We start from the raw sequence: 19781 nt of genomic DNA, 5'->3' as shown, positions 1-19781 counted from the left end.
AAATAAAAGTGTTTACTAATGCTTTACTAATGCTTCATAGTGTGACATTATTATAAAGTGTTACCGACAAAGCTACACTGTGTGAGCTCCTGTTGTCTGTCCATACCTGAGAGTGTCCAGTCTCCAGAGTGGATCCTCCAGTCCAGCAGACAGCAGCTTCACTCCCTTGTCTCCTGGATGGTTGTAGCTCAGGTCCAGCTCTCTCAGATGGGAGGGGTTGGAGCTCAGAGCTGAGGCCAGAGAAGTACAGCCTTCCTCTGTGATCAGACAACCTGACAGACTGGAGATAGAAAAATATCCGAAACTCAAGAAGAAGAAGGAAAATCCTCCAGATGTTGAACTTCTGCACCAACATGAACCTAAATCGGGATTTAACAACCAGCTGTATCCTGACCTGAGAGTTTCCAGTTTACAGTGAGGACTCTCCAGTCCAGCAGACAGCAGCTTCACTCCTGAATCCTGCAGGTTGTTGTTACTCAGGTCCAGCTCTCTCAGACTGGAGGACTGGGAGCTGAGAACTGAGGACAGAGCTTCACAGCTTCTCTCTGACAATTTACAACTGCTCACCCTGCAAAAGTAGAATTTACACTTTTTTTTTTTGATTCATATTAATATTTTGTCCGATCATAAATGACATTTTCTACTATATCAAGTTAAAGAGTACCTGGACTGTATTGCGAAAAACACTAAACAGGAATGGTTGTGCAAAACCAACATGCTACTTAACAAAATATTTTTATTTTTACCTGAGAGTTTCCAGTTTACAGTGAGGACTCTCCAGTCCAGCAGACAGCAGCTTCACTCCTGAATCCTGCAGGTTGTTGTTACTCAGGTCCAGCTCTCTCAGACTGGAGTACTGGGAGCTGAGAACTGAGGACAGAGCTTCACAGCTTCTCTTTGAGAGGTTACAACTGCTCAGCCTGAAGAAGAATCAACATAAAATGTTTTATTTGTCATTTAGTAAATGAATCATGTTTCAAATAGTTCCTAAATCCACCTACAGAGCTTTGTTGGAGGCTTTGACCACTGGCAGCAGCCTCAGAAGAGCCTCTTCTGAAGCAGAGTATTTCTTCAGGTCAAACACGTCCAGATCTTCTCCTGATGACAGTAAGATGAAGACCAGAGCTGACCACTGAGCAGGAGACAGTTTATCTGTGGAGAGACTTCCTGATCTCAGGGACTGTTGGATCTCCTCCACTAGAGAACCATCATTCAGTTCATTCAGACAGTGGAACAGATTGATGCTTCTCTCTGCAGACAGATTCTCACTGATCTTCTTCTTGACGTACTGGACTGTTTCCTGATTGGTCTGTGAGCTACTTCTCGTCTGTGTCAGCAGGCCTCGTAGGAGAGTCTGATTGGTCTGCAGTGAAAGACCCAGGAGGAAGCGGAGGAACAAGTCCAGGTGTCCATTTGGACTCTGTAAGGCCTTGTCCACAGCACTCTGATGGAGACGTGTTAGTTTAGGTTTGTCTCTGAAGACTTTGGACAACAGAGATGTAGTTTGTTGATCTTCCATCAGGTTGACATCAGAGTTGATGAAGGTCAGATGGACATGAAGAGCAGCCAGAAACTCTTGAACGCTCAGGTGGACGAAGCAGAACACCTTGTCCTGGTACAGTCCTCTCTCCTCTTTAAAGATCTGTGTGAACACTCCTGAGTACACTGAGGCTGCTCTGATATCGATGCAACACTCTGTCAGGTCTGATTCATAGAAGATCAGGTTTCCTTTCAGCAGCTGATCAAAAGCCAGTTTTCCCAGAGACTCAATCGTCTTCCTGCTCTCTGGACTCCAGTGTGGATCTGTCTCTGCTCCTCCATCATACTTGACCTTCTTCACTTTGGCCTGAACCACCAGGAAGTGGATGTACATCTCAGTCAGGGTCTTGGGCAGCTCTCCTCCCTCTCTGGTTTCCAACACATCCTCCAGAACTGTAGCAGTGATCCAGCAGAAGACTGGGATGTGACACATGATGTGGAGGCTTTGTGATGTCTTGATGTGGGAGATGATCCTGCTGGCCTGCTCCTCATCTCTGAATCTCTTCCTGAAGTACTCCTCCTTCTGGGGGTCAGTGAACCCTCTGACCTCTGTCACCATGTCAACACACTCAGGAGGGATCTGATTGGCTGCTGCAGGTCGTGTGGTTATCCAGAGGTGAGCAGAGGGAAGCAGTTTCCCCCTGATGAGGTTTGTCAGCAGCACATCCACTGAGTTGGACTCTGTAACATCAGTCAGGATCTCAGTGTTGTGGAAGTCCAGAGGAAGTCGACACTCATCCAGACCGTCAAAGATGAACACAACCTGGAACTCTTCAAAGCTGCAGATTCCTGCTTCTTTGGTTTCAGTAAAGAAGTGATGAACAAGTTCCACCAAGCTGAACTTTCTCTCTTTCAACACATTCAGCTCTCTGAAAGTCAATGGAAATATGAAGAGGATGTCCTGGTTGGCTTTGTCTTCAGCCCAGTCCAGAGTGAACTTCTGTGTTAAGACTGTTTTCCCAATGCCAGCCACTCCCTTTGTCATCACTCTTCTGATTGGTCCATGTCTTCCAGGTGAGGCTTTAAAGAGGTCTTCTTGTCTGATGCTTGTTTCTGGTCTGTCTGGTTTCCTGGATGCTGTTTCAATCTGTCTGACCTCATGTTCATCATTGACCTCTGCAGTCCCTCCCTCTGTGATGTAGAGCTCTGTGTAGATCTCATTCAGAAGGTTTGAGTTTCCTGCTTTAGCAATCCCTTCAAACACACACTGGAACTTCTCCTTCAGAGTAGATTTAACTTTACGTCCACACTGTGCAGCACAAGTTCCTGAAAGAACAAGAAATGTAATGAATCAGTGAACTCATTCATTTTAATAACATTCACATGTGACTGTTTTCAGTCCTGAAGAGTTCATAGATGTGACTCAGATGTTTTCATCATATTAACATCAGAGTCTAGAAATATAAACTTCTCCCATGTTTCCTCCATTTCCTCTTTCCATCAAGTTAAAGCTGTTAAATCCTCTTACTGCTCTGCAGACAGTCAGCCAGCTCCTCCTGCTTCATTCTCCTCAGGAAGTTCACTGTGATCTTCACAAATAAATCTCTGCTGCTCCTCCTCTGCTCTTCATCCTCACCCTCCAAGACCTCCTCATCCTCCCTCTGACTCTCTAAGCATTCTGGGTAATCTGGACTCAGAACCTTCTGGATCTTCTTCAGCTCATTCTTCATAAATCTGATCATGTTCTCCTCCAGCACCTGGAACAGAATAATAATCCAACTTAAATGATCAGAACACAATCATGTTGATCTGAAAGGCTGCTTGTTGACAGCATTCAACATGAAGACTTCTCCAACCAGAATGCTAGTTTGTGGTTGTTGAGGTTAGCAGTAGTAGCTGTGATTGAACATTTACTCACCATGAATATGGAGTCCAGGTCTTTGTGATGATGATCACTGGAAACCACTGAGATCTGCTGCTGAAGTCTGTGGAGAAACATCTTTGATTCAAACTAACTTCTTTAACAAACACACTTTGGTGATGATCATCATTTTATTGATGCCACAAACACAAGATGAGAACAACAAACACTGCTCTGATTACTGAATGTGGTGTTTTAACAGAGGAAACTAAATGACATATAAACTCTGGACTAAAACATGACAATCTAATGAACAGAACTGAATAATGATTAATAGATCTGTGTTAAATCTGACCCTGGATCAGCAGACTGCTGTTCATCTTTGAAGTCATATGGTCGATCCATAGACCGGTCACTCTTCATGGACACAGATGTGATTCCAGAAGGATCTGGTCTTTGGTGATGGATCCTGTTAAAATATAAAGCAGATTAATACACATTCTGAGTCATGTTGTAATTGAAGTCCTCAAAGCTTAAATAGTAAGTCCTATCTTTGTCAGAGAAATGTATGTTTTCTTTTCTGACCCTGGATCAGCTGACTTCTGTCCATGTTTGAAGTCAACCCGTTGACTCTTAGACTGGTCTCTCTCCATGGACACAGCTGGATACAGGAGAGTCTTATTTCTGCCGTTAGATCTTCCTACAAACACAAGACATAACATTTTAACAGTGACATGTTCCTTCTAATCAGTTCAGAGTGAAACAGTACCGTAAATTCCAGACTATAAGCCACTACTTTTGTCACTTGCTTTGGACCCTGCGGCTTATACAACGGCGGATGGATTTTTACAGCTAACGGTCACCAGGGCACTATCATGTCATAGACGATGACACGAGGATTAAGAACTGACTTTTCTGGTATAGTAGGCTGGTTATTTTGGTACAGTAAACGGCCAGGTTACTGCACTTTTGCTGCCGTGTTACAGGCAAGCACTTTTACAAACAAATTAAATTCAGCCATTTAACGTTATTGCCTCGTCAAGCGTTGTAAGCTTTGTTTTTTGTTATACTACTACTACGGTACTATGACTGCAGGAAGTGCGCTAGGAGCGCACCGTTGTATTGTTTGTGCACTGCACGAATGCTGTTTGTAATGTCAAAGATGTGAAAGTTTGATCGATTGATTTTTTGTTTGATTGATCGAAAGATTTATGTTTGTCAAATGTAAATAAATGGGACGCTTTGCGTTTCCAAACAGTCATTTCTGTCCCGACAATCCCCTCCGTGGTAGAAGAAACCCTTGCGGTAATTAAACATTAAAACACCAGCGGTTTATAGTCGGGTGCGGCTTATAGTCGGGTGCGGCTTATAAATGGCACAATCTGTAGTTTCCCCCAAAATTTAGCTGATGCGGCTTATATTCAGGTGCGCCTTATAGTAAAATACAGTATATAAGCAAGAGGAGTCGCTATTTTGGTTGAGAAAAACATTCCGTTTGAACCCTCTAGTGTTGTCATTGACTGAAATGGTCGTTAGATCATTGTATCAGGAAAACTATTTAATAGAAATGTGGTTTTGGATAATGTCTCTGCCCCAAATTCAGATGATGTTGGCTTTCAAGAGCACTTCTTATCCCTTCTGCCTGACCTGGGCTCACATTGTCTGATACTTCGTGATGACCTCAACTGTTGGTTGGATCCAGAGCTGGACGGCTCATCTCCTAGGTCTGCTGCTGTCAGTAAGTCAGTCCTTCCTCTCTGAATATGGTCACTCAGATGTGTGGCATTTTCTACATCTGAAGGACAGAGAATTTTCCCACTTCTAACGTACATCACACCTACATTTGAATTAACCACGCCCCCCTTATTCTGGGGTTATCGCTCCCTGGCACTGGTCAAGTGAGAAAGCACTGGCGACTCAGTCCTACTTTACAATTGGGTGGAAACTTTGTGAGATATGTTACAGATCAAATATCATTTTTCCTCGACACTAACGTCTCCTCAGAATTCTCCATTCTAACCCTGTGGGACACCATGAAGGCATATCTGAGGGGACAAATCCTCTCCTTAATACTGTACAAGAATAGCACCCTTAATGAGAAACAATTAGTCATTTTGAATCAAATTTATACTGTAGATAGCCAATATGGCAAGCCTTTGGTTCCACACCGAATTCGATCTTCACTCAACATACCAAGCTGAGAACCTGCTGCTTAGGGCTGTTTGTAATGTCAAAGATGTGAAAGTTTGATCGATTGATTTTTTGTTTGATTGATCGAAAGATTTATGTTTGTCAAATGTAAATAAATGGGACGCTTTGCGTTTCCAAACAGTCATTTCTGTCCCGACAATTCCCTCCGTGGTAGAAGAAACTCTTACGGTAATTAAACATTAAAACACCAGCGGTTTATAGTCGGGTGCGGCTTATATGGCACAATCTGTCTTTTCCCCCAAATTTAGCTGGTGTGGCTTTTATTCAGGTGCGCCTTATAGTCCGGAAAATACGGTAATCACATGGAGTCGTATGTAGAATCTAATACAAAGAATGAATTCTGGAACAGCTGAGACATTTCCAGATTTCTCTGGTAGGATTCTCACCTGTTGAACTCACTTCAGGTTGACTTTCAGACACTTTCCACCTTCATGTGTTGAGAAGAAGCTGCTCATTCTCTCCCATCAGTCCTGGATTTGATCTGAGGACGTCGTCACTTCCTCATAACTTCAGAGTCTGTAAACACATCAGAGTGACGTTAAAACCAGTTTAACCAGTGGGAGGTTCCCTGCAGTCAGAGGGAACCGTTTCCTTGTTTCTCTTTCTTACCTGACTGACATGATCCATATGAGATGATGTAGTTCTACATCTGTCCACTAGATGGTAATAACTATATAAACATTAACTAAACGAGAACCAGATTCACAAAACATCCTGAGGTTCAAAGTAGTTCCTAACAGTCTGACTGTTAACAAGCATGTTCCATAACGCCAGCCTTATCAACACATCTGTTAATCTGAATTGACCTTCCAGTTTTTAGTATGCATTTTATTTATTGAGCTGTGTCAACTTTTAAAAACAGAACTTAAAGCAGATCTATTGATATCTGTCCTCCAGATGAGTCGGTTGGGTTTAAATGAACAGAAACTAATAGTCAGGAGAGCAGCGTTAGAGAGGAAACCAGTCTGATCTCATTTGATTAAAGTCATTTACAAACACCACATGTTGGAAGTTTGTTCGCATCGTTTTTAAATGACATTAAATGTTTAAAGCAGGTTAACTTGATCAACTTGAAATGGTTTCTAACCTGAGGCCACGTTTCCTCCGTGTTTCGGTTAAAGATGAAGAAAGATGATGATGATCCAGTTAATCATTTATAGATGTTGGACTCTCACCTGCTGAACTCACCTCAGGTTGATTTACTGACTCTTTCTACCTTCGTGTGTGGAGGAAAGAAGCTGCTTCTCTTCCGTTCACAGGTGGTTTTAATGGGCGGGGCCTTAAACTCACCTGGACTTTGTACAGGAGAGGAAATGAGGTGTGTCCAAAGTCTCTTCAGAATAAAATCAACCATAAAACAAGAAGAATACAGTGTTGAAGGTTGTAACTCAAGCTGGAGAGTTTACTGAAATAATTGCATTTGACTTTATATTTATACTTAAAATTAAAAAGATTCACGTTTTCTTTTTTCTTTCTCTACTTTTTTATGTGAATTTGCCCCCAAATTATAATCAATCCCAAAAGTTCAATCAAATAATAAATGTAAGCAGCTGTGAAAGTGAAAAGCTGCTCTGAGTTGGAGAGACTTCTTTAGAGTGTCAACAGTCTGTCCTTCATGTGCTGACATGTTCTGAAATCCTCAGAACAAGAAATAAAACTCTTTGTTTTTCTGTGTCTTCATGCTGTGATGCAGGTTTTCCAGCAGGTGGCGCTGTTGTAGAGGAATCAGATCATTCAGCAGAGAGCTTCAGAAATCCCTCCATCAACATTCAGTCATTCTGTTTTAAAGGTTGAACTGGCTTCATTCAATTGAAGGATTCAGGAGATTATTTCTAATTCTTCTCTTCATGTTTCCCTCCAGTAAATTCATTCAGTCATTAAACAGTCTGACTTTATTTTTACAAATCAATAAACTTTAACTGGATTACCATCAGTGATCCTGTTTGAAATGAAGCTGCCATTAAATGAGGAACTTCTTTTCCACATGTGCAGGGAAATCCTCAGTCAGTCTTCTGCTGCTGAGCCTCTGAAAGATGCACAGTGTTCAGTCTGCTCTGCTTTAGTAGGATGACCACAAAGTATTTGTCTTTAGATGATGTTCTTGTGCTGATGCTGGGGACTTCTTTAATAGTTTCTAAATTCTGCCTCATCTGGATTGAGACTTCTAGGAGTTTTCTTCTCCAGGTGCTGAGTCCAGAACAAGTAGGAAGGACGCTACAGGAGTGTGGGAGCAAGGCCAACCAGACTAAAAAACTATTTCTATCCACAGGCCATCAGACTACTGAATCACTCAATCATCACCCATTGACTGCAACTTTCAACTTGTTAACACAAACCATCTCATTGCCTCATCTGCACATATCTTTGGCACTGTCCTACCACTGTGACAGTATTGACAGTATTTCATTGATTTATTTTTCTAAGCTTAGACTAAGTTTATTTCCTTCATGTTAGTTTAGTTTAGTTGTTTATTTTAGTTTAGTGTGAAGGGAACTCTCAGAGGGAGAATTTCATTGCCCAGTGGAACCTTTGCTGTGTCTATGACAATAAACTTGTTGAATTCTGAATCCACCTGCTATTCTAACTTTCCATTTCTAGCTGCTCACATGCTGTTTGTTGTAGTATTAAAAGACACGTCCTGCTATCACCAGTGAGAGGAATTCATTCTAATAATCAGTGAAATAGTCCCATCAGTTCTCTCTGTCAAACATATTGGTCAGTGCTTGTTCTTTGGGATCCTGCTGATCTCTGAAAGAAAAACACAGAATAAACTTCATCTACAGCGTCTCCTAAATAATGTCAAATGATTATATGATCAGAGTTGAGTCTCACCATAGCAAACAGCGTTAAAGGTTAGCCAACGTATGGGACCTTCCAGTGAGTCCAGCCAGAACTCTGCAGGTACCAGGCTCAGGTCCAACAAGGGTCTGGATCTGCTGATCAACGCTGTCCCTCCAAGACAGAGTAGGTGTGCTTCAGAAGCAGGCAGATGTGAAAGGAGACCTCTTGTAGGTCTGGTACTGCTGTGTTTGACACAAATGAAAACTTGACTCCTTGATCTTACTTAGTGGTAGAATGTATTTCTGACATAAACGTATGTGATTACAAAAATAGGAAAAAAAATGGCTGAATAAAAATGAAAATACAGAAATAGTAGAGGGTTCTTGCACCATTTTAATAGTCAGTTAATGCTTTTTAAGACCTTTGTAAGGCCTCAACAAATATAATTTAAGACACAAAAATGTCATGACAATTCCTGTGGTAGAAAATACTCCATTTATTTTAATCCCGCATAAAGACTTTTTCATTAGGGACCTTTTTTTCCATATAAGGAGACAGAATAATAACACTTCCAACACTAAAAGCAGTCTCCATTGTAAATAAACTCAATAATGAAAGTCCTCAAAACAGCATGTTGTTCAGATTCAGCTCCTTTGTGAACTCCAAGGCATAGTTAATCAGCTGTTGTGGGACTGATCCATACGCGTGTGCGAGGTCGAGCCAGATGACGTGCAGGTCGGTCTTCTCCCGCTTGGCCCTCTGGATTTGGTTCCAGATCATAGTAGAGTGCTCCACGCACCCTGGGAAACCTGGAACTCCTGCTTTCTGGCAGCTAGTGTCAATGTAACCATTCTCTAGCAGATAGGTGGTCATCCTTCTGGCCAGCACTGTCCAACAGGGGGATGCTCCTGAATTGACCGATGTCTTTGGAGTTCTCTTCCTTCGGGATGGAGACTGCTACGGCTATTCTATTTACAGCTCATTAGTCCTTACGTGAACGTTTACTGTTGCTATGGCAACAAGAGACAGCAGATGCCAGATGTGGCCAACCGTCCCAAAAACATCCCATAAAATCACAAATGGTCATATTAAGACAAAATCAACTACAACTGCCAACAGTTCCACTCCTTAAACTCTGAGCTAATGTGTTGTTACCTCTCTATGAAACCAAAATGTGATTCTTTGTATTAATATTCTGTCTAAAACAGACACCTTCTTGTCACTAACTGTTAAAAGGCCTGCTAAATGTATGTCAGTGGTGTCTTACACAAGTCAATATAGTTTACTTGTACATTCATTTGACTGTGATTGTCAGAAATAAGCCTGGAACTAAACAAGAACAAACACTGTCACACTGAGAACAGAATCTGATGACTGTGGTGTTCAGCCTTTTTCCTTTAAATTAACCATTTTTAAAGGTCTTGTGAAAGTCACATGTTACATTAAAAATGAAAAGAAATCATCTTAACATTGCTCATTTTATTTTTATTGTTCATGGTCATCTTTTCTGTAACTTTTTTCTTCTAAGTTTTAAAAATTCTCTGCTGCCTCACGGGTTGCCCTTCATTTAAAACCGTTTCAAACTTGAAACTGGTCAGGAAGTCTTTGTGTTTTGTTACAAAAAAAACTATTAAATAATGTCTCAAGAGACTATTAAGCTGGAAAACAAACAAACAAACAAAACTACCATTCATTTTGCTTTTTTCTGTTACTCATCCATTTTGAAGTGTAAGTATCGCTCCATGCTATCCAAGAGGGAACTTGTGTCATTGTTCGCCAGCCAACAGTGGACTTGTGTCGTTCCACACTATTTAAGTGTGGACCTTTTGCTCTAATATAAATGAACAAATAAAATAGATTTCTATAAGCATAGAAGATCTGGATATAAACCATTTTATTATGTTTTCCTAGTTGTTTTTCTTTACTTTCCCGTTTTTTAGATTTTCAGGTACTTATCACTCCGTTGTCCTCTGGGTAGCCCTTCATTTTAATTCCACTTTAATAGAGCCATCATGCTGTATTTAAAAAAAACCAAAAAAAAAAACAAAGAACATAATAACTGTAATGTGTAATGTGTTTGTTTGTGGGTTAGTGTGTGCGTAAAGAGGAAGTGTGTTGCGCTCCGTCCTCCTGGTTATTAATACACGGCTGCTGGGGGAGGCGGTTGGCCGTTACTCGTTGGGAAAGGGTTCCAGCGCTTGCAGCAAGAAGAAGCAGCTGGTGAGTGTTGAACAACAGACAACAGACTTTTCCTGTGACAGTCTGCAGAAAGTTTGACCTGCCAGGATTCGCCAGACCCACTCTCATAAATGTGGGCGTGGTCTAAAACAAACTCAGGTATCCAGAGATCAGCTGTGATCCTGGTTCAGAGTAAATCTGGTTAATTTTTACTTTCAAACTCTACTCAACGACAACTACAACTCCCATCATGCACTTCACTGTCAAACGTCCAGTCACAGAGCTTCACACTGACGCTGAGCCGAGGTCAAAGGTTTGATTCTCTTTTTAGCTCCAAACACCGTGACCTGATGAACCTGATGTTGAGGTCTGGATATTTCCTACAGTCAGTGAACGCTTCATGTACATTTGTGCGTTCATGTAACTGCAGCTCGTTTCTGATCTGGTTTGGATCAGAAAGCTAGTGCGCTAACAAGCTAGCTTTAAAAAAAATAAATAAATGAAAATCTGTCGCGTAGCTAGCTTTGATCAAGCTAGCTACTCGACACACCTGGACTTACCTGGAGCTGGTTCAGAGGTCAGGGAGGTCACAAATCGACGACAGATGAAAGTGACACGAACGCAAGCGACGAACGAAGGTTTTAGTTTTGATTTTATTTTGAAGGTTTTAGTTTTATTTTGAAGGTTTTAGTTTTATTTTGAAGGTTTTAGTTTTGGTTTTTAGTTTCACACACTCACACAGGTTAGTTTGTGACATACCTCCAGGGATTTGAACCCACGTCTCCTGTGTCCCGATGCAGCGTCGCTCCTCAGTGGGCCATCTTCAGTACTGAGAGACAGAAGGAGCAGGAGGAGATGAAAAGGAGGAGGAGGAGGAAGAACATAGGAAGGCGGAGACAAAGAGGAGGAGGAGACAATGAGGAGGAACATCTGTTTGTGTTGGTCCTGCTCGTGTCTGTGGCTCAGAGGATGACGACGCTGCTGCTCTGTTCAGAAGGTTGTTGGTTCGACTCCCGTCTGCTCTTTCTCTCTTTTGTCAAAGATACTGAAAACTTCATGTTGACCTTTGACCTCCACTGACTCCTTCATCTTTATCGAGATCAAGTCCTACAGCGTGAGTGGAGGTCAGAGGTCATCAGGCTCTGGAGGCTCCAGCTGGAAGAAATGTTTCTTCTTCTATTTGTCATCAGCTGCTTCTTCTTCTTCTACAGAAGATGTTGATGTTGTTGACATTGCTAATGTTGATGACAGTGTTTTCTGTGACCCTGTTTGTTTTTTATTTTCTAAAGTTCTTCCTCAATGTTTCTTGTCTTGTTTAACTTCCTGTGTTTTCCCTCTGATTTATTTGACACCTACCAGGAACTAACTCATACAGCTGCAACACTGCCGAGCTAAAAGGCACTGCTGGGATCTAGGCTACCTGACAAGGAAGCACGGCATCAAGGTAGCGCCGTCATTCCTTTGTTGGGTGGAGGAGTGCAGCCTGGCAGTGGGGAAGCTGGTCGGATATGACAGCGTGAAGTCCGCTGCTAGGATGAACAGTGCTGTGGTGGTTTTTGTAGACACCGTGGATAAAACCAACACGGTAGTGGAGAACGGGATCGTCGTAAAGGATACGTTCGTTCCTGTCTCACCTCTCGCATCACCATCGAGAAAAGTTACTCTGTCAAATGTCCCCCCATTCACCAGTGACGAGACACTGATCAGAGAACTATCACGTCACGGAAAAATAGTTTCTAAAATGAAAAAGGTTCACTCTGGCTGTAAATCTCCTCTATTGAAACACGTGGTGTCTCACAGGAGACAGATCTTTATGGTCCTCAATAAGAAGGAAGATTTAAATGCAGCCTTCAGATTGAGAGTGGAGGATTTTGATTATGTTGTTTTTGTGTCATCAGATAATATGAAGTGTTTTAACTGTGGTAAAGAGGGACACTTGATTAGAGCATGCCCAGGAGAAGCTTCCACACAGGGACAAAATGGAGACACGGGGACAACAGATAAGGATCCTGGGAAAAGTCAGGACAATATGGAAGGAGAGGAGACAGAGGAAGATCAGCAGGACAGCCAGGTGAGTGAGGGGGGACAAGTAGAGACTGGGGAGGGACAACAACTCAGCCAGGTGAGTGAGGGTGGACGGGTATTGACAGGTGGAAGTCAACAGGACAGTAAAGTAAGTGAAGGACAGGAAGAGACGGGGAAAAAGGAACAGAACAGCCAGGAAAGTGAAAGAGGACAAACTAGAACAGATAAAACAAAAGATGTGTCTAAGGAGAAGACAATTAAGGGACAGAAAATGATAAAATAAAAAGATATCAGAGAAGAGGACATGAGTGGTGTACTGGGAGAGAGCGAGGTAGAGATGGATGGAGATGAAGAGGACATGAAGGAGATGAAGAGGACATGAAGGAGATGAAGAGGACATGAAGGAGATGAAGAGGACATGATGGAGATGAAGAGCACATGATGGAGATGAAGAGGACATGAAGGAGATGAAGAGGACATGATGGAGACGAAGAGGACATGAAGGAGATGAAGAGGACATGATGGAGACAAAGAAGACATGAAGGTGATGAAGAGGACATGATGGAGATGAAGAGGACAAGAAGGAGATGAAGAGGACATGATGGAGACAAAGAGGACATGAAGGTGACGAAGAGGACATGATGGAGATGAAGAGGACATGAAGCTGATGAAGAGGACATGATGGAGACGAAGAGGACATGAAGGAGATGAAGAGGACATGAAGGTGATGAAGAGGACATGAAGGTGATGAAGAGGACATGATGGACACAAAGAGGACATGAAGGAGATGAAGAGGACATGAAGAAGATCAAGAGGACATGATGGCGATGAAGAGGACATGAAGGAGATGAAGAGGACATGAAGAAGATCAAGAGGACATAATGAGATGAAGAGGACATGATGGAGACAAAGAAGACATGAAGGTGATGAAGAGGACATGATGGAGATGAAGAGGACATGAAGGGGATGAAGAGGACATGAAGGGGATGAAGAGGACATGATGGAGATGAAGAGGACAAGAAGGAGATGAAGAGGACATGATGGAGACAAAAAGGACATGAAGGTGACGAAGAGGACATGATGGAGATGAAGAGGACATGAAGGTGATGAAGAGGACATGATGGAGACGAAGAGGACATGAAGGGGATGAAGAGGACATGATGGAGATGAAGAGGACAAGAAGGAGATGAAGAGGACATGATGTAGACAAAGAGGACATGAAGGTGACGAAGAGGACATGATGGAGATGAAGAGGACATGAAGCTGATGAAGAGGACATGATGGAGACGAAGAGGACATGAAGTAGATGAAGAGGACATGAAGGTGATGAAGAGGACATGATGGACACAAAGAGGACATGAAGGAGATGAAGAGGACATGAAGAAGATCAAGAGGACATGATGAGATGAAGAGGACATGAAGGAGATGAAGAGGACATGATGGAGATGAAGAGGACATGAAGAAGATCAAGAGGACATGATGAGATGAAGAGGACATGATGGAGATGAAGAGGACATGAAGGAGATGAAGAGGACATGAAGAAGATCAAGAGGACATAATGAGATGAAGAGGACATGATGGAGATGAAGAGGACATGAAGGAGATGAAGAGGACATGATGGAGATGAATAGGACATGATGGAGATGAAGAGGACATGATGGAGACGAAGAGGACATGAAGGTCCCTCAGCTAAAAAGACAAACTAGAAGCAGCAGTGGAAGCTCTCAGGCTAAAAAAGGAGCAGTGGACAGAGAGGTGACCGTAGAGGACTGTGAGATGGACAGTGATAGTAACTCTGAGGAGAAAGTGGTCGGTAGTTGTGGAAGACAAAGAGCTTACAGCGCTGGGAAAATCAAAAGCTTTTTACAAAGAACAAAAAACATGAAAGGTGTTAAAATTGAAGAATATTTCTCAGCTAAAGAGCTGCTCTGTAACTGGTTTAGACTGAACCTGAGCAGTAAAGGTAGAGGAGGACTGACTGACCAAGAAATATTCAGAATGAAATAAATAGTTCAGGAACTCAGACAGGAACTAACCTCTGATGTCAACAATGATGAGCATGAATAGAGTTTCTTTTAACATCAGTCGATCAGAATGTTTCTGTCTGCTTTTATTGTTTTGCACTATGAGCCACTTTAAACTGAGCACTTTAAATATAAATGGAGCAAGGGACTCAGAGAAAAGATCTCTTCTGGATGAGCTGATGAAAGCTAAAGGCTCAGATGTGATGTTTCTTCAGGAAACTCACAGTGACGTTGAGTCTGACTGGAAGAGAGAATGGGAGGGGGACGTAGTGCTGAGACATAAGACCTCCACCAGTGGGGGGGTGTCCATTCTGTTCTCTAAGGGTCTATCATGCATGTCTATGGAGGTGGAGCAGGTGGTGGAGGGCAGACTACTGGTGGTCAGAAGAAAGGTAGACCTTTTAAATGTAGTTTTTCTAAATGTTTATGCTCCTACTTGAATGTTGAAGATGTTCTATTCATGGGAGGAGATTTAAACTGAAACTGTGGAATTACAAAGTTTAGTAGATTCCACTGGAAATGGAGGTCATGTTGAAGAGCTCCAGTCTAAAAAGATAGCTCTTAGAGACCTACTGGGCACTAAGGCCCAAGGAGCACTGGTTCACTCACGGTTCCAGAGCAACACAATGATGGACACACCAACCAAATATTACTTTGGACTGGAAAAGAACAACGGACAGAGACGCTTCATCCATGCTCTGGGTTCTCCCTCAGGACAGGAGCTGAAGGACTCCAACAACATTAGGAAACGGGTCTCCTCAGACCTCCACCACACCACCACCAGCAACCAGAGGAGCAGGCTGTGAGGAGGAGGAAGAGGCTGTGAGGAGGAGCAGGGGCCAGGGGGGTCCTTTAAGACCTGGTAGTGCTGGAAATGACAGGCTTGGACTGGACGCTCCAACCAGAGTCACCGGAGACTGGCTACTGAGGGACGCTGGGGGCCACTGGGGGATGCTGGGGGAGCCTGGGGGACGCTGGGGGAGCCTGAGGGACACTGGGGGACGCTGGGGGACGCTGGGGGATACTGTACTCTGGACAAGTTTCTGATGATAATATATAAACATGTCAAACTAAAAGGTGGACATATGAGACACTGAGGACACAGACACTGATGACACAGGGACACTGAGGACACTGAGGACACTGAGACACTGAGGACACTGAGGACACTGAGACACTGAGGACACTGATGACACATGGACACTGAGACACTGAGGACACTAATGACACTGAGACACTGAGGACACTGATGATACAGAGACACTGAAGACACTGAGGACACTGAGACACTGGTGACACAGAGACACTGAGGACACTGAGAACACTGAGACACTGAGGACACTGAGATACTGAGGACACTGATGACACTGAGGACACTGAGACACTGAGGACACTGATGACACTGAGGCACTGAGACACTGAGGACACAGAGACACTGAGGACACTGATGACACTGAGGACACTGAGGCACTGAGGACACTGAGAACATTGAGGACACTGATGACACAGAGACACTGATGACACAGAGACACTGATGACACTGAGGACACTGAGGCACTGAGACACTGAAGACACAGAGACACTGAGGACACTGAGGACACTGAGGACACTGAGGACATTGAGGACACTGATGATACAGAGACACTGAAGACACTGAGGACATTGAGGACATTGAGGACATTGACGACACTGAGACACTGAGGACACAGAGACACTGAGGACAATGATGACACTGAGGACACTGAGGCACTGAGGACACTGAGAACATTGAGGACACTGATGACACAGAGACACTGATGACACTGAGGACACTGAGGCACTGAGACACTGATGACACAGAGGACACTGAGGACACTGAGGACACAGATACACTGAGGACACTGAGACACTGAGGACATTGAGGACACTGAGACACTGTGGACATTGAGGACATTGACGACACTGAGGACACTAATGACACTGAGAAACTGAGGACACTGATGATACAGAGACACTGAAGACACTGAGGACACAGAGACACTGAGGACACTGAGAAACTGATGACACTGAGGACACTGAGGACACTGAGACACTGAGGACACTGAGGACACTGAGGTCACTGAGGACGCTGAGGACACAGAGACACAGAGGACACTGAGGACACTGATGACACTGAGGACACTGAGGCACTGAGACACTGAGGACACAGAGACACTGAGGACACTGAGGCACTGGGGACACTGGGGACACTGAGGACATTGAGGACACTTAGACACTGAGGACATTGAGGACACTGATCACACAGAGACACTGAGACACTGAGGACACTGAGGACATTGAGGACACCGAGGACACCGAGGACACTGAGACACTGAGACACAGTTATCTGTTAGACTGTCTGTCTCTGGGTTTTTAGAATCTGCTTCAATGAATCTAAATAAATTTAAATATTAATTGTCTCTGAATGTCTCAGCTCTGGACGTTTTGTTGGAGACTTCCTGCTGGAAGGAGCTCCTCCTCCTCCTCCTCCTCCTCCTCCTCCTCCTCCTCCTCCTATCTATACGTCTCTATTGGTCAGACACTGTTGTAGTCGACGTCTCTTCCTGATTGGTCAAATGCGACCAGGTTTGGATCAGAGCAGGAGGAGGAGGAAGAGGAAGAGGGGTTGCCATGGAGACAAGAGAAGATCCAGGACGAGCTGTTGGTCTGATTATCATCAAGTTAGTGAGACGATGGAGAGGACATCACCCGAGTGTCCTCTGTCCTCTGTGGACAGAGAATCTGTGCTTTAATGTCCCAAATGAAACCTCATATCTGCCACCAACGGTCCTCACAAATATAGAACAACATGTGTGTGAGTGTGTATGTGAGGAATGTAAATGTGAGTGGGTAAGGTGTGTTTAGGCCCCGCCCACCCCTCAGTTATGACCAGCCAACACTTAGAGGATGACACACACACACACACACACACACTAGATACTAATCATTCTCTCCGTGTGTGTCCTATAAATTTAATGGTAACTAATTCTTTTCTCTAGGTTTACTAACTGGTAAAATCATGTATTCTGTGCTAAAATACAACATCTAATCTGTATTTACAACATAGATTGATTCTGCATCTCTATTTACAGCTCATTAGTCCTTACTTTTACTGTTGCTATGGCAACAAGAGACAGCCGACGCGAGATGTGGCCAACCGTCCCAAAAACATCCCATAAAATCACAAATGGTCATATTAAGACAAAATCAACTCCAACTGCCAACAGTTCCACTCCTTAAACTCTGAGCTAATGTGTTGTTACCTGTCAGGTTGTCATAGTGACCATAGACTGTCACCTGAATAGAACAACATGTCCTCAGCTCTGGACTGACCCATGAACTCTGACCTATAGTAGCAGGGGATGACATGGTGTGAGCCCATTTAAACCTCAGAGTTGAAGCTGCTGTCACTTCAAAGACTCTCTTTCCTACAGAGAACACAGAGACAATGAGGAACGTGACCAAAGTCCAAATCCAGGATAGAGAGGTTCAGTGAATGTGGTGTTGAAGGTGTAGAGGTGGATCAGTTTGTCAGATGAGACTCTGTAGAAGGACAGAGTTCCAGCAGGACAGTCCACATACACTGATACTCTGTTAGAGACAGAGGAGGAGGAGATGGGTGTTCTTATGTTATTGTGACAGACATAGTAACCATCATCATCAGAGTAGCTCAGACTCCAGGACTGATCATTCTCTCCAAACAAGCAGTCCTTCATGTCTCCTCTCCTTCTGATTCCTCTGTAACTCACTGATATATCAACTTCTCCTCTCCACTCAACCTCCCAGTAACAGCGACCAGTCAGAATTCAATTCAATTCAATTCAATTTTATTTATATAGCGTCAATAACAATACAAATCGTCTCAAGACGCTTTACAAAAACCCGGCCTGAAACCCCCAGAGCAAGCCTGAAGGCAACGGTGGCAAGGAAAAACTCCCTTTTAACAGGAAGAAACCTTGAGCAGAACCCAGCTCATATGGAGGGACCCATCTGCCTAAGGCCAGCCGGGTACAGAACATTTCTACACAGCAGCTGAGGCCAGTCGAATCTGTCTGGATGATCAGGATATGGCTGCTTCTTCTCCACCAATGTCACCTTCCTGTTGTTGTCAGACAGTTTGAGGTTTCTGTTGACTGAGTTTGTGTCCACTTCAAGTTGACAGAAATCTGATGGAGAGAAAAAGACACAACACAGCTGCAGTTTATCATCTGACACATCTGATGGATTTATTCTTTCTTTACTCACTGATCTGTTGTTCATTAATAGAAAGTTTAATGATGATACTTTTAGTCTCTTGTCAGTGATGTTTGAATGAATAAATACCACAACTATCAGCTTTGGATTTAAAGACAAACTGACACTTTGATGTTTTATCATCATTAGTCAAACTTACACTTCCTCAGACCAAATTTTAACCTCTTCTCTCCACCATGGTCCATCCTGGAGGAAGAAACACAGAATGATTTTCTATCCAACATGAGTCTTAACTGCTGTACAACATGAAGCAGAGTTCATCAGTTTATCAGTGAGACATAGAAACAGACTGAAACTCATCAGTATAGACTGTCTCTGATGTTTCACTGTCTGAAAGATAATGAAATGTAGAAATAAACAGAGCTCAGTCTCCACTGTCAAATATTGATCATGAAACCAAAATGTGATTCTTTGTATTAATATTCTGTCTAAAACAGACACCTTCTTGTCACTAACTGTTAAAAGGCCTGCTAAATGTATGTCAGTGGTGTCTTACACAAGTCAATATAGTTTACTTGTACATTCATTTGACTGTGATTGTCAGAAATAAGCCTGGAACTAAACAAGAACAAACATTGTTACACTGAGAACATAATGTGATGACTGTGGTGTTCAGCCTTTTTCCTTAAATAAACGATGACCTGTTGAACAGTGCTGAGAGTTATATTCAGTATGTTATATAACATTATTTGACATGTCTATTTGTCTGTGTATAGTTTTCCTCCAGCTGATCCAGACAGGCTGCAGTGACGTCCAACATGAGATGAAGAGCAGGACTAACAGGACTTCTGGTCAGTGCAGAGAACAATTTGAAAGTCTTCACTTCATCACTGATTCCTTGTTACAGCCCAGATGTGTTAACTTTAATACTGATGTTTTTCTAAATGTAAGATTTGTCTTTAAATTGTTAAAGTATTGCTTTAATAGCAGTAACAATGTAATGTTAAATG

General features: G+C 43.0%; 1 protein-coding gene across 1 annotated transcript in view; it reads right to left on the bottom strand.

Moving 5' to 3' along the window:
* The window catches only part of LOC311498921 (uncharacterized protein), a 225241-nt gene that overhangs the window by 82991 nt on the left and 122469 nt on the right, over positions 1-19781 (bottom strand). The window contains exons 8-10 of the mRNA XM_084559706.1: positions 747-920; positions 395-568; positions 107-280 (exon numbers count right to left, since the gene is read on the bottom strand). Of these exons, the coding sequence (XP_084415832.1) occupies positions 107-280; positions 395-568; positions 747-920 (522 nt within the window). The remainder of the gene's footprint in view (positions 1-106; positions 281-394; positions 569-746; positions 921-19781) is intronic.

This window comes from Chelon labrosus (assembly GCF_963514085.1).
Source record: "Chelon labrosus genome assembly, chromosome: 14".
Lineage (NCBI taxonomy): Eukaryota > Metazoa > Chordata > Actinopteri > Mugiliformes > Mugilidae > Chelon > Chelon labrosus.
This window is presented reverse-complemented; position numbering and strand designations above follow the sequence as displayed.